Genomic DNA, 24,592 nt, shown 5'->3' with positions numbered 1-24,592 from the left:
CAGCTTTTTTGAAGGAGTAGCTAGAGCTAGGGAAGAAACAAAAGAAAAGAAATTGCAAAATGGATGGTGTTATAGATGCTGCCAGTGTTATATCAAAGAGCATTGAACCTTGAAGACAATGTATTATAAACCTAAAAGTAAGAAAGACTCTGGGATTCTGGTGATTTAAAAGTACATTGAGACAGTAGATTGCCTGGGTGCAATTTTTTTTTCAATTTATTTTGACTAACAGCAGCAACAACAACAAAAACCCCCCAAACGCTCCTTTCTTCCACCCTCCCCACCCTCCACCTGTGAAAGCCATCAGTCTGCTCTCTTCAGGTTTGTAAGTGTAATGTGAGAATGTGGCTGGATATCAAATATTTTTTCCCAGAAATATTCAAGGTGACAGGTAGCAAGCGGTTATCATGGGACTTAAGCAGGGACTTTGAACATGTTCAAGGAGTGATGCCTGTGTTCTTTCTTCTGCATAAAAAACCCCACAGTTTTAAACTAAGCCTCTGATATGTTTGACTTATTGCATATAGAAGGGACACGCAGAATTAGGGAGAGCTAAAACATCAGTTGTCAGAAAAATCACCGTGTCCTAGTTTTCGTGTCACTTTTTGCTGTCATGTGACAGACAAATTCATTACCTGTATTCACTGTGTAATATTCACTGTGTAATATTCACTGTGTAAGCTGTGTTTACCATGTTGATGTTGGTTTTCATTTAATATATATATATATATATATATATATACACACACACACACACATACACGTACATATATATATACAGTTGAATATATATACACATATATACAGTTGAATACACACACACACATACACACACACACACATACACAGTTGACCCTTGAACAACGTGGGGGTTAGGTGCACTGACCCAGGTGCGGTTGAAAATGCACGTGTAATTTTTGACTCCCCCAAAACAACTACTAATAGTCTGCTGTTGACTGGAGGCCTTGCCAATGACATAAACAATGATAAACAATGATCAACATATATTTGCTTGTTATATGTATTGTATACTGTATTCTTACAATAAAGTAAGCCAGAGAAAAGAAAATGTTATTAAGGGAATTGTAAAGGAGAGAAAATACATTCATAATTCTATACTCTATCAAAAAAAAATCCATGTGTAAGTGGAACCACCCATTTCAAACCTGTATTGTTTATTCAAGGGTTAACTGTGCACACACACACACACACACACACACACTTACACACACATGTTCCAGGCTAATTTTGGTCACAATATTTTAGTTTCAAAGGCTTTGTGTAAGGGGATTGTTTTCACTTTTGAAGCACCTGTCAAGGGCAACAGATACCACAAATATTTCCTGGAAGAACGTAGGAACTGGGTGCTCTTTCAAAAGCAGACAAACATGTGACTTGCAGACTTCCTGCCAGAGACCTGCGATTCAGGACAGCTGCTCACAGGGGCGGTTGTACTGAGGTTCCCGAGCCTTATGACACGTGCGCTCCCAAATGACACCCCAAGTGAGGGCTGCCGACTCTGAAGGCCGTCTCCATCTGTATCACATCCATGGATATTCATTTTGGTTTGATGGTTTAATCTTTTGGTGGGGAAAAGGCAGAAAGGGATGAATTTTCTGTTTATCGGTGGTGGTGTGTGATACTAAATATTTCTTGAATTCATTCATTTAGTCTATGCAATTAACAAATACACAGGGAGGGCTTGTTTTAGGTTTTGGTGGATGAAATAGAATTCCTAGTTTTCTTGGAGTTTACTGTCTAATGATAAGATAGCTCTGTAGCAAATATTTTCAAATATCCTTGAAACTAATATATAATTATACATTGTAAGTTCTGTTATAAGGGAAAATATCATGGGGATGATCTGGAAGGATTATCAGAGGAAGTGGTATTTGGGGAGAGAAGTGAAGAATGAGTTCAATGAGTTAATGACTCAAAACATAGAAATGGTGATTGGGAAGTGATGGGGTGGAGATTTTAGGGTTGAGAAATGGGTTAGGTGAAGGATCTCAAAGGCAGAAAGAGAATCGCCAGTGGAAAAGCTCTGAGATGTTACAATGAAATTGCTTGGTGCCTGGAGATTTGTAAGAACTCAAAGGTCAGTATAACACTTAGGTAATTAATTATTAATCAATTGCTCTCCTGATTTCAGCCCCATTGTAATTTTTCCTTGACCATTTTCCCAGCGGGAGCAAACTCCAATGACCTGCCTCCTTTGAAAGACAGGAAACGTGACTGTGGGTCAAATGGCAACAATGTTAGTCGTTCCTGTAAGCACCAGACTGGGCATGTGTTCAGGTCTTCTGTCCTGTCATTGACTGTGGTCATAGACTGGGTGAATCGTGACTTTAAAGGGAAGGTACTGTGGTCTGTAGTCTTGTTGGTGGATCAGGAATTATCGCTGTGTATGTAAATACCCATAAGGGATTTCACAAACGGGGGAGCTGTTTATTAAAAGTATTTTTAATAAGTTGCCTAATTTACCTTTAAACATTCACTATCGTAAATACTTAGGTCCAACACTTAAAACATTAGATGAAAGAAAGCCTAGTTGTTTAAATCAACGGTATACATTCACTCTGTACTTATTTTGGAGATTCATAATACATATTGGAAATTTAGAAGTTCTTTGGAATAACTATGCAGAAAGAATTCTGTTTCAATGAACTTTGCTCAGTGTCTCCGAAGCATTTTTGACCCTGAACACTCCCCCCCTCCCCCTTTTCAAGGAACTAGTGTTCTTTAGTTCACGGTTGGAGGAAACACTGCGTGTTAGTATATACTCGTTTGGTGAGAGCTCTCGGATTACGGGATTTCTAGAAAGTCTGTTCTCTGACCACTGAGTTTAGCTGTTGTAGGAGCTGTTACCATATGCTTCTTCTGGGTTATTTGTGTTTTCTTCATTAATGCTTCCGATTTCTCACAATCGGATATTCCCTGGTTGCAGAATATGAAAGTCATGTACTGTGTTAAAAATTCGCTTTGTAGAGAGATTGGTGATTAAAAGAACGTGTCCTGAGAATATTAAAATACAAAATTCTTTTTAGGAAAATACCAATGTAATAAGATTTTAAATGCTGTATGTTTCAATGAGTTTTGAAGTATGTCTTTACTGTCTTTTGTGAACATTCTTCAAGTACTCCACTGGGAAATATTAAATGAACAAAATCATCTCTTGGCACATTCTGAAGTTATTATTACCTTAAAAATGTCTCAAATGGTCTAAGACCGATTACGTGATTTCAGGGAACCAAACCAGTATCACCACCTGAATTTTGAGAGTTTTAGGTAAGGTTTACGGTGTCACCTTTTCATTTGTACGAATTGGGGACAATTTTTCTCTTTCCTGGTGATGACGTCTTTCGTATCACAAGGGATTTTAAAACCTTGTGGTGGGAGGAAGGCTGAATTGCTCTCGTCCGAGAATTGAAAAAAAGTTAATCTAGGTGCTTTACCGTGTTTCCGCACGTAGATCTCTGTCAAATAAGGTGGAATGCAAAAGATTTGGGGTGCGTCCATCTTTCCTTTGACATAAATGAGGATTGGTTAGGAGGGTGCGGTTGATATGTCACACCTATGTCGCATGCGAGACTTTGAGGCTGTGCAAGCACACACACACACACACACACACACACACACACGCATGTGCACACATCGTCATGTCCCATAGATCCCCATCCATGTAACAGCGATTCCTTACGGTTCGAGTGTAAGGAGACGCATGATAGAACTAATTGGACGTCCTAAAGACCCTTTAATATATTTTGTTCTCTGCAGCAAATTAAATGTTCTGAATTGGCTTTAATAGCTATTACCTAGGAAGAGAGAAGAGGTAGGATTTTCAGGTGCACCGAATCAGGCTTCTGTGTGCACTGATAATAAAATGTGGGTGAAAGAAAAATATCACTGGAAGAACACGATGCCGGCAAGGGGAATGCTTGGGTTCCAAACTTGCTTCCACCTTGAGTGGGTCGTTTGACTCCCTCGGCCTTTGCATTTCCTTAAATTTAAAATTAGGATGTTGAATTACATAATCTCAGTGGGACATTTCAGCTACAATTCTGTGATATTCATTATCGGTAAAAAAAAAAAAAAAAGCCGCTTTGGGTTTTTTTTTTTTTTTTTTTTTTTTTTTTGTGGCTGCAGGTGGGGAAGGGTGGTAAGCCATATGGTCTTTGAGTTCTCTGTGTTTTGGGAGTGCTGGTGATGGAGGCAAAAATTAAGTAAACAGAGTGCACGTGGAAATGCTCTTGGGTTAGGTAAGCTTCAGTTTTGTGACTAGAGAGAGAGAGGGGTACTTGCTGTGTACGGATAGAGGGTCTGACCTGTGGAAAAGAAGCAATTTTCATTAAGTTCTCTGTGCTCCTAAGAGCAGCAGTTGCTTTTAGCAATCTGCAAATAAGTATTTTGAAGACTTCCCTGTCATTTTTTCCACTTGAAATTGGTATTCGACGTCGATGCTTTTCCAAGAAAGATAGATGGGTAGAATTTTGGCTGTGCTGCATGTTATGGAAAACTTGGATGGATTTTCCATAATAACTCCCCAAATTAACTTTGAGATTTGCGTAAAAACATTCTTACGTAATGCGGTGACTCGAGACAGATACTGAATATTCTGCCTGATAACCAAAAATCAGTACAAGTCTCTATTCGACATTTATTTCCATGGGGCATCCTTATCTACCAGATCATGTTATGCCTGCGCTTTGAAAAATGATTTGTAAAAAATACAGTCTGGACCAGGGAGAAATCATTGAATCTTTAAAAGACGTACATGGGGCAAGGCGACTCATAATCTTCTAGTTGGTTACAAATGCCTAGTGACAATATGTGTCTCCGGGGCCCCAGCTTGGCTCTCTCTCTATCCTTGGTCCAAGGGTATGCCTTCTCAAACCTCAAGTGCCATGTCTCGACCCTCGAATGACATCCACTTGTTTTACCAGACTACCACTGCATTAGCCTATCATTAAGGATGGATTTCTGGATTTCCATCTCATGGTGATGGCATAAAAGTCAAAACGTCAAGAGTTTCCTGAATTTGAAGTTAGGTTATATTTACTTGGTCATTAAGTTCAAGAGGATAAAGATGAGATGATCAGAAGACTTCCTAGTGAGTCTTTTTTTTCCACCTACAGCTTCTCTCTCCTTTGGATCTCTGATTCTCACGATGCAGATGCCTTTGTTCCTATAGGCTAATCCCTTCATTCGACGCCCCGGTAAAAACCAATTCACTCAAACTTCTATCTTATTGTGTTTCTTGCATCTTCACTGCTTTCTCAGTTTACCGATTGTAGTAAGTTCACTAGCAGAATGTAGTGCTCGTTGTTTGCTTTCAACTTTGATTACAAAACATGTAGGTTGAAAACGGCCCAGTGATAGTAGCTGTTAAATGAGATTTAAGATAAGAGTAACAAGCAAAATTCACGGACTTCGGAGCTGTTCTTCTATAAGCCACACGGTATCGAATATGCTCTCAAATGCAGACGTAGTTTCCCAAATATTTGTTACTATTCTGTGGAAAGTACTGATGCATTAACTTACGAAATGATGTGCATTAAAAAATTTTTTTTAACATTTATTTATTTTTGAGACACAGAGCCAGAGTGCGAGCAGGGGAGGGGCAGAGAGAGAAGGAGACACAGAATCCAAAGCAGGCTCCAGGCTCTGAGCTGTCAGCACAGAGCCCGACGCGGGGCTCAAACTCACGACCCGCGAGATCATGACCTGAGCCAAGGTCGGACGCTTAACCAACTGAGCCACCCAGGCGCCCCAAAAAATGATGTGCATTTATAGGCCAGAAGAATCATTGAAATAGGACTGAGAAACGAAATCTATTAGGCAGGCAGGAGAGAAATTATCATGTTGCATACCCACTGTTACGTACATTCACTGGGCTTAAAATGTAGCAGAATAATAGTTTGTGAACAAAGCATTTTAAAGTCCACGTTCCATTTAAAAATTCTCCATTCATGGAAAAAATCTGGAAAACCAAATTCCTTCCTTCTTAAACACATTTTATTTCTTCCGTGATTTGGAAATGTTGTTTGGAAACGGGCAGCTTCTTGAAGAGTACAGAGAAGCGTTCTTTTCGCAGACAGGGCATGTGTTCTCATGAATACTGCTTCAGGCTCCATAATAACATACCATCATTTTAAGCCGTGGAGTATAAGAATTCATTTCAACTGATATTAGGCATGACACTAATTCGGTATTAAACTCTAAGCACATTAGCAATTATGGTACAATGCACTATTACTTTCCAAATCTCTGCAGTAAGTTTTTCATCATTAATGATTTCTGTGTTTTTTTCTTTTCCATGTGGGATATATCATGCACGGAAGTAAAACTTCAAAAAGCCAGACCATTAGAATGTTTACTTATCTCCATTTGAATATGGATTCCTGATGGCTGAGTCTATCCACCAAATATAATCATAAGAATAACCTAATTCTGTAGGAGTTAATCAAATAGCAGGTATTTTAATTATTGTGATTTATCCATAGAAAGCCAGAATGTCTGCAGTCCAGATTATTATAAAAACAGTAAGCTGAAAAGAGAGCCTAGAATCTTTGTCTAATTCATCAAACTGCAATTAAAATTCTATCGTCTGACTTCTCTCTTGTGTAGTCCAAAGGCAGTTCCTGTGGTATATTATTATGCATTGAAATAGGATGATTGTGTTCTTAAAATATATTCATACAAACAAATGGGTGAGTGGGTTTACAATGTGCCTACAGATCGCCCTAGGGTTTACTTTTCTATCTGTAAATTTGAAGGCAAAATTTGAAAATATTTATAAAATCGGGTGGCTCAGCAATCCCGAATTTAATAGAGTGACCAACTGTCCTGGTTTGCCCAGGACCGGGGGGTGTCCAGGACTTCAGCTCTAAAACCGGGACAGTCACAAGCAGTTTCAGTATTAAAACAAGGACAATCCTAGCCCAGTGGGTGCAAGTTGGCCACCTTAAGCCAGGATGAAATGGTGCTGGAGTGAAGACAATTTTGGGAAAAAGAACTTTCAAGAATTCTTTCTCCTGCTCTTTCAGGATTTCCCCACATTTTCCTCTTTCCACCTACCCAACCCCAAAGTCAGGCTAGTTAATAATAGTAAAGACACTCATCTCTGTGGATCGAGAATCAGGACATTGGCAACATCTGGAAGCCCTGCAGAAGACAGTGAAGGTCAGGGAGTCAGGGAATGAGCTCCGTATCACATGGTGTGGATTCGAATCTAGGGTTTGCTGTTCATTAGGCAGATGATTCCGTGCTGCCATTTTTTTCCCCCAAATATAAGTGGAAATAATAATAAAGGCCACCTGGTGGGATTACATAAACAGTGCCTGTCGTGCATTAAGAGTTCAAGGAAGTTAGTTATTGTAATTGTGACCTTGATTAAGATTCGCAATTTAGAGCATGCCAGTATATCTACCAGTAATGGCAACTCTCAGATCTAGATTCTTAGGGGTACTTGTTCCTTGTAGCGGTTTTCCGTAAGGGGTGGTTTCCATCACTTAAAAAGCTCAGGTGTGTTTTGTTGTTTTTGTGAGTTTTCCCTACTCAAGATACATACATGAAATGACAGAAGAAAATGTCATACTTAGGACTCTTCCGGGAAATGTAGCATCAGTGGAATGGACACCCAGATGACAAAGTTATCCCAGTCCTTTTGAGGCTAATTATGGCTTTAGTGAGGGGTGATAAATTCTACAGGCTTTCTTCTTTTCATAGCCAATATTATGATGAAGCTGCGTCACTGAATGCCTCATTAAATGGTTCTGAGATTCCATTAAGGAAGGCATGATAAAATTTATTCTCAATCATGAGGGGTGGGTGCAAAATTGAGGAGCATGGATATGCCACAGGTTGGGCTGGTTACTGGTAGTTCGCTTTTCTGAGGGCTGTGACAGAGAGAGACTAGCTACAATCCAGTTGTGAGTTGACTATGGAATTTGAGAGTATGAACTCACTTCCTTCAAAATTTCACGGATCTCAGTTTTAGCATCTACCATGGAGGCTTCCTCCCATGAGACAGGCAGTGGGAGAGCTCAGGAGACCCCACTCCACTCCACTCCACTCCACTCTACTCTACTCCATCTCAGACTTGTGTAGTCACTGCCTGGGAAGCAGAAAGTAGACTTGTGCCTGATCTCTGATTCTATGGTTTAGTTTACCATGAGACAGGTTGTCAATTTGTCTGTTGAAATGTAAGTGCAGGACCTTGATTTTTCTCATAGAATTTATATCCAGCATTTACCAATACAGTAGCAAATATGTTTAAAGAGGGGGGTGGGGAGAGAGAGAGAGAGAGAGAGAGAGTGACTGAGATCACTCAAAAGGTTGAGATGCAAAGCCAGATCCCTTCAGATCTAAACAACCAGTCAAAAGCATCATTGAAAAATGTACTTAAAATATTTATTTTGACTTCAAGAATGGAAAAGTCAAGAATTCTGGATGTTGCATGTACAATTATAAAGTCAGGGGGAAGTTCAATTATTTTGGTAATATAGGCTAATAGAGCCAAATATATTCTTATACCTTGAATACTTTTTCAAAGTGTAGGTCGACTGTAATAATCATGTGTTTTGGCTGTTTACTTTCTTTGCATGGATTATAGCAGGCTCCTGATTCTCAGGATGGGATTCCTCATGGGATGTACATTTTGTATCACAACAATGAAATGTAGGATGGATATATCCTGTACTTGCATGTAGATATGAAAGCTTAAATAGTGAAAATTATTTACATGACTCAGTGGAAAAAATTTCACTTGTATCCAAAATACCTGTTTTTTTGTTTTTTGTTTGTTTGTTTTTTGGTTGAAGGGCTATTTTTTTTAACTTCCTTTGTGGATGTTGACAGGCTTTCTTAAAAATGAAGAAGAATCTTCTCTACTTTGTGCTGCCCAAAGACATTTAATTTACACCATTTAAGCCTCAAATGAACCTTAAAACATAACCCTGCTTAGTGGTTGGTTGTCTAATGATCCCCCCTGTACCATTGCTTCGGATATATTTTTATATATAAACACTTGGCCTCAGGGCCCCAATGTAGATCGATAGGAAAAAGGCAGTTAGTGCTAAACATTTTCTCTTGGGATTAAAGAATTTGCATAGGTTAAATAAAAATAAGAATTTGGCCTTTTGCCTGGGACAAGGAAATTGTCACATATGCTCTCTTTTAGAATAGAGTCCTATACAAAGTCACAGTACCTCTACTCGATTTAGTTTTAATTAAAACAACATTTAGAACTATTTCACTGCTGTCAGTATTTGTAAATTACTTATGTTCTGTTCACTAGGAATGAAAATGTTTCGGGAACTATCCACCTTGTGTGTCACATTCCAAAGTAAATGCATTTCCCTGTTTTGGAAAGCAGAACATTTAAGTGTCTTCTATTACCTAATGCTGAGAGCATTAGATCATGATCTTAGTGAAGCATGTTTAGGAGATATGTCCTTTGTCATGTATATCTCTGATAACAAACAAATACACGTTGAATCAAAAAGTTTGTTCATGTGCCATTGGCTAGTTTTTTTTCTTTTTCTCTTTGCTTAGATAGAAAAAGTTGTGTATTCGAAAGTAAGAGCGAAAATTTTTTTGAGACCGATATATTCACTCTTGGCTACGTTTAGATTGCAGTGCATAGTTCTGGATTGCAATTCGATTTTAATGTATTTTCTATCAGCTTTGTTTGACTGCGAGGGAATGGCCCAATAGAGCATGGGTTTGTGACACTGAGCGCCCAAGAATAGTAGTCAGGACTGCTATAAAAGATGCTCTGAAGTTGGGTGAGTCCATGAAGATTTAGATAAATATTAGGAATTTAGGTAAGCGGTGAGTAAATATTGGTAGATTCTGAACATGTGTTCAGGTGATGGGCGCGTTCCCCTCCCACAGAGAGAGCTCACTTAATCGTCATTTCAGGAACTACTGAGTGGGCAGAGCTGAGTGGACGGGGAGAGGGGGGGCGATGTGGCTCTGGGTTCTGCAGCCCATCTGGGCCCCCCCTCTTGTCATGATCCCTCCCCACAGTTTGCGTCTTGCCATTCAAGTGTAAGGATACAGTTCTCAAGCTTGGTCGCCAGAGATGGAATCTTTTTGAAGATCTTAGTTCCATTTCCCGATGGACTTTTTGGAGCTCGGCGACGATGCTTCCCGCCGCCCCCTTCCCCGGGCCCCCACCCCGAAATAGCAAATGGCAGAAGCCAGGCCCTCCGTAAAGTCTTCCGCAGACACTAGCTCGGGCTGGGGTGGGGCGGGGAGAGCCGAGCGGCCTTCCAGGGCCCAGACCTGACGGGGAGAGTTCACGAGTGTGAGTCCGGAGGTGGCGGGCGGCGGGGGGGGGGGGGGGGCAATCGGCAGGGGCCCGAGTGAGCCGCCCCCGCCGGGCGCCACGCACCAGAAGCCCCGCCCCCCTCGCCCCTTCCCCAAAGGCACCTGCGCGCCGCCGGGGCGCCCTCCCGCCGCCGCTCCTCTCCTCCGGGAGGCAAGTTTGTGGTCCAGCGCCAGCCACCTGTGCGAGGCGCTCCCCGCGGGCAGGGTGGCGTGAGTGAGGCCACCGCGCGGCCACGCAGCTCGCGAGCCTCCGGCGGGGAGGCCGGCGGCCAGGAACCTCCGGACCCCGGGGCGCTCCGGCGGCCGAGCCCGCCCTGCCCGGGGACGCGGCCGGGAGCGCAGCCCCGCGGCCCCGAGGCCGGGGCGCCCGGTGGCGGGGGCGGGGGGCGGGTGTCCTCCCCCGCGTCCCCCCACCCCGAAGTGGCGCGCCCGCCCGCCCGCTGCGCCCCGCCTCCGGCCCTGCGCCCGCCGCGGCTCCCGGCTCAGTCCCGGCGCGGACCCGCCGCCTCGCGGCCCCCGCGCTCAGCCTCCCCGGCGCCCCGACAAGTGGGGATCCGCACGGAAAGTCGGCGGCGGAGCGGCGGACTGGGCATGCTCAGAAGCCAGGGCTGCCTGGCTCTGGGCTCGAGTAGGAAGCGTCTGCACTCGGGAGGCGGCGGCGACTTTGGGGAAAGTTGACCGGAGCGGGGAGCGAGCCCCCGGGCGCGCGGCAGCGGCAGGAAGGCGGCCCGGCGGCCCGGCGGAGCATGGGCACCCTGCGGGATTTGCAGTACGCGCTCCAGGAGAAGATCGAGGAGCTGAGGCAGCGGGATGCGCTCATCGACGAGCTGGAGCTGGAGTTGGACCAGAAGGACGAACTGATCCAGAAGCTGCAGAACGAGCTGGACAAGTACCGCTCGGTGATCCGGCCGGCCACCCAGCAGGCGCAGAAGCAGAGCGCCGGCACGCTGCAGGGCGAGCCGCGCACCAAGCGCCAGGCGATCTCCGCCGAGCCCACCGCCTTCGACCTGCAGGACCTCAGCCACGTGACCCTGCCCTTCTACCCCAAGAGCCCACAGTAAGCAGGGGAGCCGCGGGTCTCGGTCTTGGGTGTGGGCCCCCGCCCCGCGCGTGCCATGTCTGTGCTCTGGCTCCGAGGCGTTGCAGCCGTTGTGGCGGGCGCTCCGCGCGCGCCCTGCACGCTCCTCCGAGCCGCGCTCGCTGCGCCCCCGCCGCCTTGCTGTCTTTGTCAGATGTCGGGCTATTTTTGCAAGATAGACACGCAGGTTCGTGTATGCCACCCGGGGTGCATAGTTGGAACGCGCCCCAGGTGTGTGTGTGTGTGTGTGTGTGTGTGTGCGCGCGTGAGTGTGAGCGAGCGAGCGAGCGAGCGTGAGAAGACGAATGAAAAGCCCCGTCTCCCAAACACCCCGGCGAACCTGAACCTGCCCGGCCGGAAAATCCTAAATGCAGGCTCATCGGACTCGAAATGAAATGCGTCTGTTGTCACCCTTACTTTCTCTGCTCCGGCGGCTCTCCCGGATTTCTCTACCTGCTGGCGACAGTCGCCCGCACCCCTCCAACCTGATGTGCTGTCATCGCCAAAGTCTCAAAAATAAGCAAATGCGCATATAAAAGGGAAGATTTTTGTTTGTTTGGGTTTCATCTCCCGAATTGGATGGCATTGACAGCCCGCAAATGGAAGCCTAGTCTGTTGATTTAAAAAAAAAAATTTTTTTTTTCATAACATGCGAGGGAGATCGTTGCTTGTTTTCCTTAAGGAATTTGCATGATGTTGCCTATGAGGTGCCTCGGTCTGCTGGGAGGGCTGCGTGTGTCCAGGGTCCAGTGTGAGAACTACACTTACCTTTATTGACACACTGTTTGCCTTACTCCTGGCTTCTGATGCAACCGCTCTGGTAGGGCTCTTGGGTTGGGAGAACTGTGTTCTGATGTCAGTGGGCTTCATAACTTGGGTAGGAAAATTGAACACAACTTGTTATACACCTTAGGGAGAGCATGGTGGCAGGACCTTGAGATTAACACGCAGCGAGGGAGAATACCCAAACGGATGGTGTTTTTAGTGGATAGATAATGCCATAATCGGTAAAATGAAAGATTTTGCTACTGTATTTCTGACTACATCACACTGGCTGTTTGACACGTGTTACATAATAATGCAAGCTTTCTTGGAACCCTTCGCTTCACAAACACAAGGAATTAATATAAGGAGAAGGGGTAAACGCGGGATTGTCTCCCTTTGTATTTATCGGGTTTAGGGGAGCCATCGGGCATGTAGTGATGATACTTCTGAAAACTTAAGAGTTGTACCATCATCTGTTGGTTCCCATAGAGGTTTTGCTGTTCCTCTCGCAGGTTTAGCTTCAGAGGGAGTTTGCATTCTCGGAGAGTGTGGGGAAGAAACGATGAGGGTGAACGCTGCTGAGATTCTGACCTCACCAAGTGGCCCTGATCAGTAGACTTAGATCTGCCTCGGAAACCTGAGCGATTCACATCTACTTCAACTTCTTCCAGTAAATTGATTTGCAGTCCCGACATGCTCGCCTGTTTTAGCTAACGAGGTACATGGCCATCTCTCCTGGGCCAAGTTTTGCATAATGAAAAAATAACTCAAAGACAGCTCTCTGCATTTTTAAGCATTGCCTAGGCTCTCATTTTAGTATCTGCAGGACTTTGGAGTAACACGGAGAAAACTCCACTTTTGTAAAAAGACCATTTCAATGGGTTTTATAATGGAGCATGATCAAGCCAGCTGATAACTCCAGTGAAACATTCGATCAGAGAAGATCTGGAGGAATCCAGGCAGTGGGGAATGAGCTGTAGAATGTGGCAAGTTGTAGAAGCCTCTCAGTGTTTCACATGTAGAACAGCCAGATTTTTTTTTTTTTTGCAAGTCCCTGGTGGAAAATGAAATTAGTGTGGTGGCAAATAAGTCACCCCATTCTGTTACAACAAACGTTGTATCTATCGGGCAGCGCTGTGCGTTCTGATATTTATTTAATAACTTGTGCTTTGAAGAAATCAGCTGTTAACGGTATCACCATGATGGTTTTAGTGATTTCTGAGGGATTCTATTGAAGAACACGATAGAATGTCTTCCAAGCTTAAATAATTTTGGAAAAACATCTGTTCTTTTTTCACACTTACATAAAGAAAACTAGAATAAAATTGGCTCAAGTGGCATAGTGTACCTTTCTTGAAAGAGAAGTTATATTGTATGCAAAATGATTATACCTTTGCCATCTGGATGAGGGTGCAAGACAGCTCCACAAAGGATCAGGAAAACTTGGCAAACCCAGGGAGACTTGCGTGAATTTCCATTTCTCTGCCCGGTGAATAATTTGATCATGCAGACTTACTGGCAACAAGTGTTTGTGTTTCACTTCCGGTGCAACTTAAATGTCGTTACCTTTCTTCAACTCACACACAGAGGATTGTGAGTTCGAGTTGAAAGGAAACCATCTCAGTAGCCTAAAATGGATTTCGGATTCATGTTCATGGGAGCGTTCTGTTCTCTTTTCATCAGATGTAGGTAACTGCCCAGCTCTGAGGATTACAATTTTTTAAAAAAACCTTCCCTTTTCCTTTTTGAGTGATTTTCGGTCACTTAAAAAACAGTGTTAAAATAGTGTGAAATGTAAATTATTAACTTAATTCATTTTAACATTTTCAGTTTGGAATTTTCCCTGAAAGCTGGGAATTGGAGGGAAGGCTGGGTCAGAGCCAGGGAGCTCCTGCTGAACGTGTGTGTGTGTGTGTGTGTGTGTGTGTGTGTGTGTGTTGGGGGCACGGGGGTGTTCTCATTTCTCTCTTTCACACCAGCGTAGAAATAGCCCTTAAGCCCTCTGTGTGTTACCAACGTGAAGCAAAGAACCGTTGCGGAAGTTGGCACTATGTTCCACAGCTATGAGAACGTAAAACTCTGAGGCTGTACGTTTTGAAATAAATCGAGCAAATAACCCCTTGAAGATGAAAAAAAAAAAAAAAAACCACACCGAATTTTATGAGATAAGATAGTCTGTTGGTTATATACATAGGATGGTTCTTTTGGACTTTTAAAGTAATTTTATTTCATGATCTTCCATTCCTGAAAACCTACTCTCTAATCGGCTGGGACATTGACTAGTATTTGGAGCCCGACCCTTTACCTACTGAAAATACCTTCAAATCCCTTCCATTCTGCTGTCTCAGTCTTCCGTGTTCTCTCAGTCAGGCTGCACAGACTTATGTTCCTGTAAAAACTTGTTAGTGTCTCTGGATTTTTGTTCAGCTGGTGCCTTTCACCCCAGAGGCAGCTGAATTTCAGAGAGTGATGATGTGTTTTATAACATTTCACTCTTGGGTTGTGAAATACTTTGGAAAAACGGAGGACGAAAAGAAACATATTTTCTTATTTTTAGGGAGGCATTGCTTTTTTTTTTTTTTTAAGTTTTTAAATGTTTATTTTTGAGAGACAGAGAGAGACAGAGAATGAGCAGGGGAGGGGCAGAGAGAGAGGGAGACACAGAATCCGAAGCAGGTTCCGGGCTCCGAGCTGTCAGCACAGAGCCGGACGCGGGGCTCAGACCGATGAACTGTTAGATCCTGACCGGAGCTGAAGTTGGACACTTAACCAACTGAGCCACCCAGGTTCCCCAGGGAGGCATTAATTTTTAATGAGCTCTTATATGATCTTTCCAACCTGGGCCTAGTACATCTCAAGAGAAATAGTATCTTCCAAAACACTGTATGTAAAATTTTGTAGGAAAGTGGAGACAATTCTAGAATTTTGGTATAATGTTAGATGGGATAATATTAAAACATAGATTTATTCAAAGGTAGCAATTAAATGCTGATGTGTCCTGCTGCTCAGTTCAGTATTTTTTTTTTTAATGTTTTTATTTATTTCTGAAGAAGAGAGAGATAGAGCATGAGTGGGGGAGGAGCAGAGAGAGAGAGGGAGACAAAGAATCCGAAGCAGGCTCCAGGCTCTGAGCTGTCAGCACAGAGCCCCACATGGGGCTCGAACTCATGAACTGTGAGATCATGACCTGAGCCGAAGTCGGACGCTTAACCGACTGAGCCACCCAGGTGTCCCCAGTTTGGTACTTTTGTGGGCCGTCTGCTATGCGCAGCTTACCTTGGGCATTAGGGGTGAGAGAGATGTAGGCCCGCGTCCAGTAGGTATTCTAGAAAGTACAGAGCATGTTAAACCACAGAGGAAGTACCTGAAACAGTTGGCAAAGGAGAATTGCGGTCATTTCATTTCATGGTATGGGAAAGTCGTGGAGGCGAGGTGTTTAAAGTGGGTATTTGAAGGGCCGCCCGACTTAGGTGAGTGGTCAGGGGATGAGAGAGGCACGGTGGGAATGGAAAGGACCATCCGGCGGACAAGACACATGGGGCCGTGACAGCGACAAGGGGCGTTACCAGAATACCTTAGTGGGAACTGCGGAAAGGCAAGCCTAGGCCCCATAGGAAAACTTGAGTTTCTGTTTTGTAAAGTAGGCGAGAGGGCGTTTCTGCTTGTTTTTAGAATGTTCTGGCAGCGATGTGCACGCGTGCGCCCTCCACCCAGCAAGGGCCGGGTGGTCCCCGCCAGTAAGGCTCTGAGTCCCCGAAAGCCTCCTGGGCCCCGTGCCTCCTGGACCCCCGTTGTCCTGATGATAGCTGTGACTGTCCCAGCGAGGCGGGACTTGGAGGGAGCAGAGCAGCGGCTGGTTCAGACCCGCAAAGAGACGGAACCCAGTCCGAGAGAAACCAGCTTCCCCTCTCCTGTCACTTCAGACCGTTCCCATGGACGGTCATCTCAAGTCGTGCCCTGCACTCCGCAGCGCAGATCCCTTCCGTACGGTGGTGGACGGGGGCCCGCGGTGACAACCCGGCCTGAAGTTGGTTTTGGAAACTCACCTTTCTGGTTTTCGTGGAGGGGCTGAACTCCAACTTCAGGCAGGTCTGCTGGACCGTCCGGCTGCAGGTGGGTCGTGAATTCGACGTGACGGGCCGTGCAGTCGCAGCGAAGCGGTGGGAAGCTTTTGCAAACGGGTGAGACCAGGTTCCTAAACCCCCGTGAGGCTGTTTTGAAACACAGTCAAGTTGCGTGCCCCTAAGCTGGGGATTCTAACGAAGGAACGGACAGGCCCTGTCCGAGAACAGAAACGGCCGGCCTCCTTGCTCCCCTGGGCCCCGTTTCCGCCCTCCTGCTACTTAGCCTTTCCCTGAAGAGCTGGGCACACGATGTGTCTGTTGCTGTTGGGACACATTTTCCCCGGCCTGCTTAGCAGTGGAGGGGGCTCCGTGGTCTCCTAGCAATCGGATCTGAACACCAGGCTGCTCCTCTTTCTGCCGTCTCTGCCATAGGTACCGCTGCACATCTGGGGCGCCGGGCCTGTTGCCGGCACTCAGACCCTCCGACTGGAACCTTCCACACTCAGAGAGAGCAAGGCAGTGTGACAGACAAGCACGCGGCCAACGCAGCCGCTACCGGTACGCGTCGCACCTTTATGCAGTCACCTCGGTGGCGTTTTGAATCTCAGTCTGAATTGTTGGGCCACCGCCGTTCGCCCCCCTCCTTCCCCAACAGGCCCCCGTCCTTCGTCCCACCCAGCCCTCTGACACCGGTTCTCCTCTCCTGTCGCCATCTTCCGGCATGGCCGCACTCCTCGGCTTCTCCTTCAAGTTCATTTTCTGGCGAGTTCGATACGTGCAGCCCGTTTGAACTCTCCGAGTAGGATTGTCTGTAAGAGTGGAGGAACGTTCTCCCCCCCAGAACTGACATGCCAGTGTAAACAATGGTTCAAAAATGGCGGCCACACGAAACGGACGTTTGGCAAAAGTTGGGACTAATTGTACCCTCTCCAAAGGGTCTTGTCTCTGAATGGATTTTATAATCAGAGCTATTAATAAGAAAAAAACGAGGAGAGCACAGTTGGAAGAAGAGGTGTGCGTGGAGTGGGGTGGGGGGTGAGGAAGGTGGTAGACAAAATGAGGGTTTGGGGAAATGCTCAAGGGCAAGGCAAGATCAGGATGGAAAGGAAAGGGCGGAACCCGAGGAGCATCATTAAAGGGGCACCATATTTGGACACGCTGGCAAGGAGTGATGGGTTTTGTGTGCGATGGCCAGTGACTGGAACAGCGTTTACCAAGAAGACGGCGCTTTGTGGAGGAAGACCGCCATGGGGACGAGGCGCCTGGACGGTAGCACATCGAAGGCTTCCTTGCCTTCTCTGTGAGTGGGAGCCATCCTGGGATTTGGGTGGAAAACCATTAAGATGTTTCCCTTTAGACCAATGCTTATTTTGAGTGCCTTGTGTTGTCTCTTGGAAGCATCCCTTAGTCTGATAGCAAGGAGCACTTGAAGCTCGCAGTGGAGAGGAGAGGCTGAGGAGAGCAAGTTGGTGAACCACGGTTTCTGAAATAAGAGGTCAGCACGGCACTGCCTGCCTTCGTCATGACGGCTCACATTTATCCAGCACTTACTCTGTGTCCCTGTGTCTTCCATGGACTGTCTCTTTTATCTTCGAATGACCCTCTGAGGGAGACTCCAAAGTATCCCCATTTCACAGCCCCGAGGCACAGGACACCGAAGCTCAGAGAAGTGACTTGCCCAAGGTCACACACTTTGTTAAAGGCGGACCTTGAATTCAAACTCCAGCGCTGACTTCCCTAGCCACGAGGCTTTTCTGCTTCCCAAAGGGATGTGGGGTTTAGGCGCTTGTGCCCAAACCCCACTGAATAGCATCTAGGCTGTTCTCAGGGGGAGTATCTGTTCACCAGTAATTACATAGGAGGCAGAAATACTTGAGAAGAAGTGGAAAAAATAAGAGGACAGTGGTTCCCAAGCTGCATATTAGAATCATCTGGGGAACTCTATAAAAAAATCCAGTGCCTAGGTTCTACCCCCAGCCAATTAAAGGAATAATGCGTGGGACCGGAAGCCCCCACCAGGATAGATTTCCCCAGGCAGCTCCAACGTGAAGAACCGGGGTAAACTTCCCACTTGAAGAGTTGACCGTTTCTACTGGTAAAAACCTTGAAGCACTCGGGACTTACAAAAGCAGTGGAAGAGTTTGGTTTTTTTTTTTTTTTGGCAGGGGGAGGCAAATTATAGGTATACGTTATTTAGTGTCGTAGGTTTATTCTCCCACGCAGGTAATCCTGACTTTACCTGGCTTGTTGGTTCCCAGCCTTAGCTGAGTGTTAGAATCACCTCGGGAACTTTAACAATATCTCTCCTGGGGTGCGGCCTCCAGAGATCCTGATTCAATTGCTCTGGGGTGGACAGGGGGACTAGGCATATTATCTTGGCTCCTGGGAGGACTCTGATCTGCAACCCGTGTCGAGAGCCTTTTCTGTTGCCCGTTCAGGCTCGGTCGTTACAGGCTGCTTGAATCCCCATTCTTTGCAAAAGCACTTTCCTTGGCCCATCGGAACCAACCGGGTGCCCGCTTGCTGTGAAGCCGGGCAGTGCCAGCATGTGCACCTGTTGGTTTGACGGGGCCCTCTTGGTGTTACCTGCTGGGACCTGGGCGCACTAACCTGGCAGGAGCTGCATTCGAAAGGTAAGTGCGTTTCCTCTTTCCCGGCAACCCCGGGTCCTGGCCGCTGCTCAAATGCAACACACAGGAGGATCAGCCATCATCACAAGTTGTGTTTTTCCACCCACTGAGGCCTGCTGCCTCATTAACCAGTAACACTGTTTCCTTGGGTTCCAGATACTAGTATGAAGTGTTAAGTGCCTGAGGGGCAGATGCCCGATGAACCCACGGAGGAGTAGCACTGGGGCTGGTAGCCTGTCCTTCTGGTATGTGATGTCTCTGCAGCCAGCTACAGTGTTTTTTTTTTTCCTACAGATATTTTATCCTTTTAAGGCAAACAGCCTGTGCTCAGGCTGAGGAGTACTTTCCAAAGAGGCTTCAGAGAAAGCAGAGAGAACATGTCAAGCTCTGAGTCCCCTTTCCAGACGGTTTGGTTTGAGTGGACAGATCTGGGCCCTGTTGCCGGCTGGCCTAGAGGTCTGAGGTGACACCTGAAATTCGAGAGTCTTCTGCGTCCCTCGGGACACTCCAGGCCCCTGGGGGTGGGGGGGGGGGGGAGATGGGAATTCTCATACCCCATGGTCACGACCTCCCTACAGGCCCTATTCCTAGCTCTTTGTGTCTCTTTGCACCTCCTGTCCCCTTCTGTTGTTGGTAAAAACTCTCGAGATGTTCCTCATTGTCTCTGTTGGGAACCTATTTACATTTGCAATCTAATCATCTCAGGTGAGGGCCAGCCAACGCAACACTTTGTGTAAGCGATGAAATAGCTAATATAATTGCAAGCAGTTTTTGGTAAAAATAATCCTAGAATGGCAGTCAGCAAGCTCTCTTGTCCCTTTCCCCCCTTTGTTCTCAAATATGAAAATATATTCAGCCGACGGATAGCACGTAAATGCACAGTGGATGTCATGACATGAGGCTGTCCAGGGGTTTGGGGGCATTAATTACGCGGGGAAGTTGATCATAAGGAAAGTAAACACTTTCCTTATGAACCCAGCTTCCAGTCATGCTTTTGGTTATGGGGCCTAAATGCGAAGTCAAAGAAGGAATTAATTTTTTTTTTTTTATTTAAAAATTTTTTTTTTCAACGTTTTTTTTTCTTTTTTTTTTTTTTTTTTTGGGACAGAGAGAGACAGAGCATGAACGGGGGAGGGACAGAGAGAGAGGGAGACACAGAATCGGAAACAGGCTCCAGGCTCCGAGCCATCAGCCCAGAGCCCGACACGGGGCTCGAACTCACGGACCGCGAGATCGTGACCTGGCTGAAGTCGGACGCTTAACCGACTGCGCCACCCAGGCGCCCCAAAGAAGGAATTAATTAAGCAACAATAAAGTTGCTTAAACTCAGTTTAGCAGTTTGAAGCGGAATGGCGGGCAGAGTTCGTGGTAGGACGCTGGGAAAAGACGTGTTAGAGTTCTTCTGTTCCAAGATCTGAAAGGATGGGTATTAGCATAGGAAAAAAAAAAAAAAAAACAATGACGATTTAGTGTCAGTATATATCCATTGTGCCAGCATCAAAAATACAATAAAGGGGCGCCTGGGTGTCTCAGTCGGTTGAGCGTCCGACTTCGGCTCAGGTCATGATCTCGTGGTCCGTGGGTTCGAGCCCCGCATCGGGCTCTGTGCTGACAGCTCAGAGCCTGGAACCTGTTTCAGATTCTGTGTCTCCCTCTCTCTGACCCTCGCCCGTTCATGCTCTGTTTCTCTCTGTCTCAAAAATAATTAAATGTTAAAAAAATTAAAAAAAAATACAATACATTAGTAATAATTACCTTTGCCGCTCTAAAGATCATAAATGCTAATTAGATTTCACGAAAACGGCTCTAAGACCTGTGCAAGTTCATTGACTTCTACGCAGAGCGGTAGTGACTTTGACCCTGCCAAAGCATAAGTAAATACCTCAAGTTATTAATATGTGTCAAAAGTTGGTGTCTACCGATCAGCCTTAGTCTCTCACTGCTAGGTGATGCCTGCTCTTGAGGAATAAATAACACTCTATTTCTTGGAACGTGAAATAATTACGGTATCAGCCAGTCAATTTAATTTGATTAATGGTATTCAAACGTCAGTGATGACAAATTCACCTTAGTTAAGCAAAATAATTTTGCTGTTTTCTGACGCCGTGGCTTTATGGTAATATCACGCTTCCACCAGATCTGGGCCAAGGAATAATGAGATAACGTGCGGGGGAAAGCGTCTCCTTTCTGGGTATACTGTATATCATCTTAATGGTCCAACTCTATCAATAAATTATGGTTTTGTGCTTCCAAGTCTGGACTGAGAGGAGAGAAAAAAGGGTTGTCAGGACAAGGAAGAAGAATGGGATCCTGGAATTGCCACCACTGACGGGCTGGAAGGTGGCCTGACCATCCTCCTGCCTCGGCAGGTGGCTGGCAATCCGGCCGTACGAGCCTGCACAACTCCACCTCCGTGGAAGCCTCCGTCTTCGTGAGACACACAGCGCCCAAATCACTGGTGACTGAGTAGCACATTTTATATTACGGCGAGGCAGACAAGATGGCCCCGTATTACTCTTGTGCTGGCTTGACAGGGTGTCACCGCAGCCTTTACAGAGGAATATTAAACATCTGAATGTGACAGGTACCATTTTGCTTGGCCTGCAGTGGCAGCCCATTATGTCTGTGGGAGGAGAGAGATGAGAAAAGAGACCGTGCAATAAACCCCGGAGTGTCTGCGGCCTGCACCGTCAAAGCACAGAAGCATTATGGTCTTCATCGTAGGCAATTGCCCTCTTATTCAGGAGCTGTCTGAGGAGAGCACAGCTTAGAAGAATGAGCTCACAGACACTCAGTAAAAGTAGTTGTGTGGTTTTTTTTTTTTTTTTTTGGCTGGAAGATCCATTCAGCGAATCCCTCTTTATTTTGAATGAATGCAGTTTACTTAAGACAACTTCTGCGGTTCTGAATTGTTAGAAGATCATCTCTCTCCACCCCCGCCCCCCGCCCCAAAGAATGTGTGGAAAACTACAGAAGGAAAGAGTGGCTCGAAGTTTCTAGGTAGTCACTGAATACTCACCGTCATGAAAACATAGCCCACAAGTCTGTCACACAGGCATATGAACAGCGTTTCCTGTTATAGATCCGAAAAGCTTTAGAATGTTGTGGAAAAGGAAGTGGAGACTTTTTACAAAAATCGTGGTAGCCTCGATCAGGAAATTGTCATCTTTGTTTTGGTTTTGTTTTTCTGGTTTTTCAGAATTTCCCTCTAGACGTCCCGTTCGTCATAAAAGGGAAAGATGACATGAAAAATTAGAATCTGTCTGGCTCTGCCTTCCAGATGCTTTAGCGTGACTTAGTATGAAGACCTAGATTCCCTTGTGGGGGAAGAAACCTTTCCTTGTTCATCTAGCACTGAATGGCATACAGCTTAATGGATATTACTTTGAAACGATCCTCACGAAAAGGAATGGCAAATAAAAGAACCAGCCTGCTGTGAACGGAGTGTCTTTTATTAACTTCTTCCTACCTCCTTGCTTACTTCACGGTCATCCAGCCTTTGATTTTTCATTGCATTGCTTGACACATTAAGATGTTCATTCCCCCACGTCCCCCCCCTGCTGATAGGTAACTGCTGAATGGTTATCGTCTTTGGCTTTTGAAATAATAACTATCGAAAAAACTTCCAGAAATAAAGAATTTAGACACTTGGAAGCATTATATATGTGTGTTGGAGAATTTGTTTACATGGTTATGAATAATTATAAGAGGTTATTTCGGGGGGCGCCTGGGTGGCTCAGTCGGTTAAGCATCAGACTTTGGCTCAGGTCGCGATCTGGCGGTTCGTGAGTTCGAGCCCCACATCTGGCTCTCTGCTGTCAGTGCAGAGCCTGCTTCAGATCCTCTGTCCCCCTCTCTGCTTGCCCCTCCCCTGCTTCCGTTTTTCTCTCCCTCTCTCAAAAATAAATAACCATTAAAAAAATTCTAAAGAAGTTATTTCGGAAAATCCTGATATTTGAAGAGTACCCTATTTCCATCACAAGTTCTATTCTGCCTATAATATAATCATGATTATTTTAAGCTATCCAAGCTGTCCTCATGCACCCTCAGAAATGAAGAGGTTGAAAGAAATAACACTGAACTATCTTGGCGAAGATACCACCTCAAGATGTGCAGAGAGGTGACTCAGGTAGAACACATCGCTGGAACCTTCGCCTGAAAGTACAAAACAAAACGTCCATCACACCTGAGAGAGTCGGCTGCCTTTCTCAGGTGACCGCTTCCCTTCTGTGGCTTGTCATCTCCTTTGGTGCCATCACTGAGGTCCTGCACCCTCTCCATCATTGGTCATCACAGAGCAGGGCTCCACCTTCTGGATTCCCAAGCGTTATTGTCAGGGTGATAAATGGAACGTAACCCAAGGACGCCATTTATTTATCTTGGCAAGAGCGGCATCCTCTGCCAGATGACCTTGGAGCTTATTAAATCATATCTAGGTGAACCCTTGCTGGTGAGTTTTCACATCATCTATGGCGAGTTCCCCGCTCCTTCTTGACTCCCGTTACTATATTTCCAACTGCCGTTCGTGGTTCAGGCCATTGCTTTATCGTCGTGATGGGGAAAACTTTTCTTGCTCAAGTTAGGCTCCCTTGTTTTTTCTTCCATTTGTTTTCCTTTTTTTTTTTTTTTAATCTTTTGTCTGGACACAGAAGAACAGTTTCTCTCATCTTCACAGACATCTTTCATAAAGCAGAGGCAGTAATGGTTATTTTTCAGCTTCATCTTTCCTGGTCGTTGGTGATGATGATGATGATTACCGACCATATTTGTCTTGCTCTCTGCCACATCTGCTCTCTTGTTTACTTTCTCCTAAAGGAATCTCGTAAAGTATGGAGCTCTTGGGTGGCTCAGTGGGTTAGGTGTCCGACTCTTGAGCTCAGGTCATGATCCCGCGGTTCTTGAGATCGAGCCCCGCGTTGGGCTCCATGCTGATGGCGTGGAGCCTGCTTGGAATTCTCTGTCTCCCTCTCTCTGCCCCTCCCCTGCTCTCTCTCTCTCTCTCTCTCTCTCTCTTTCTCTTTCTCTTTCTAAGGATAAATAAACTTAAAACACAAAAGGAATCTCACATCGCAGGAACTGCTATCATCCCGCTTCTTCCAATGGAGAAAATGAGGCACAAGGAGGTTCAACAACTTGCCCAAAACAAAACGTTGGACTGAAGCGCTCAAATGCAGATCTGTGTGATCTGAGCCCATGCACGTTCTGTACGCGCCCCATGGTGTAGCCGATTGTCCCAACTGCTCGTGTTTTTAGCACAAGTTCTGTTTCCTATTCCCTTTCACAGTTTTATTCCTCTTATACAGCTTTGCAATAATTTTTTTATATACCTGTATCTTCCATATGCCATGTACCCACATACCCATGGTGGCTGCAGGGGCGTTCTCTTTCAGAGGCTAGCACATCTCAGTATCATGGAAGTTCTAACAATAAAGCTGTGTTTCTGCTATATTTAAACTGTTTTAAATACAACTCACGCCTAGGGCATTTTTGCTCTATCATACGCAGAAAGGTTTCCCCATCTTGTACCTGTGTATTTTGGGTATTTTTGGCTGAAAGATTTCAGTGGCCTTTGCCCTTAGTGAACCAAACTCCCATTTCAAAGAAACGTTCCCTCATTTTACTGATGATTTGTGTCTTTGTTTTCTCCTAAATATTAGCATCTTAATATAATCGAATAGTAGTAGAAAGTTTATCAAGTACTTTCTGATTCTTTTTCCTGG

At 45.4% G+C, this 24,592-nt stretch overlaps 1 protein-coding gene across 2 annotated transcripts in view; it reads left to right on the top strand.

Annotated features, from left to right (window-relative positions):
• The window catches only part of PRKG1 (protein kinase cGMP-dependent 1), a 1,263,577-nt gene that overhangs the window by 80,453 nt on the left and 1,158,532 nt on the right, over positions 1 to 24,592 (top strand). The window contains exon 1 of one of the 2 annotated variants that reach the window (XM_049646037.1): positions 10,392 to 11,392. The exons of the other annotated variant lie outside the window; for it this stretch is intronic. Coding sequence (XP_049501994.1) covers positions 11,082 to 11,392 — 311 coding nt within the window. The 5' untranslated portion in view covers positions 10,392 to 11,081. Of the gene's footprint in view, positions 1 to 10,391; positions 11,393 to 24,592 lie in introns of those variants that run through there. 2 annotated transcript variants of the gene reach the window in all.

The sequence above is a fragment of the Panthera uncia genome, chromosome D2 (genome assembly GCF_023721935.1).
Source record: "Panthera uncia isolate 11264 chromosome D2, Puncia_PCG_1.0, whole genome shotgun sequence".
NCBI classification, from domain to species: Eukaryota; Metazoa; Chordata; class Mammalia; order Carnivora; family Felidae; genus Panthera; species Panthera uncia.
Note: the sequence above shows the minus strand (reverse complement) of the source record. Positions and strands in the feature narration are given on the sequence as shown.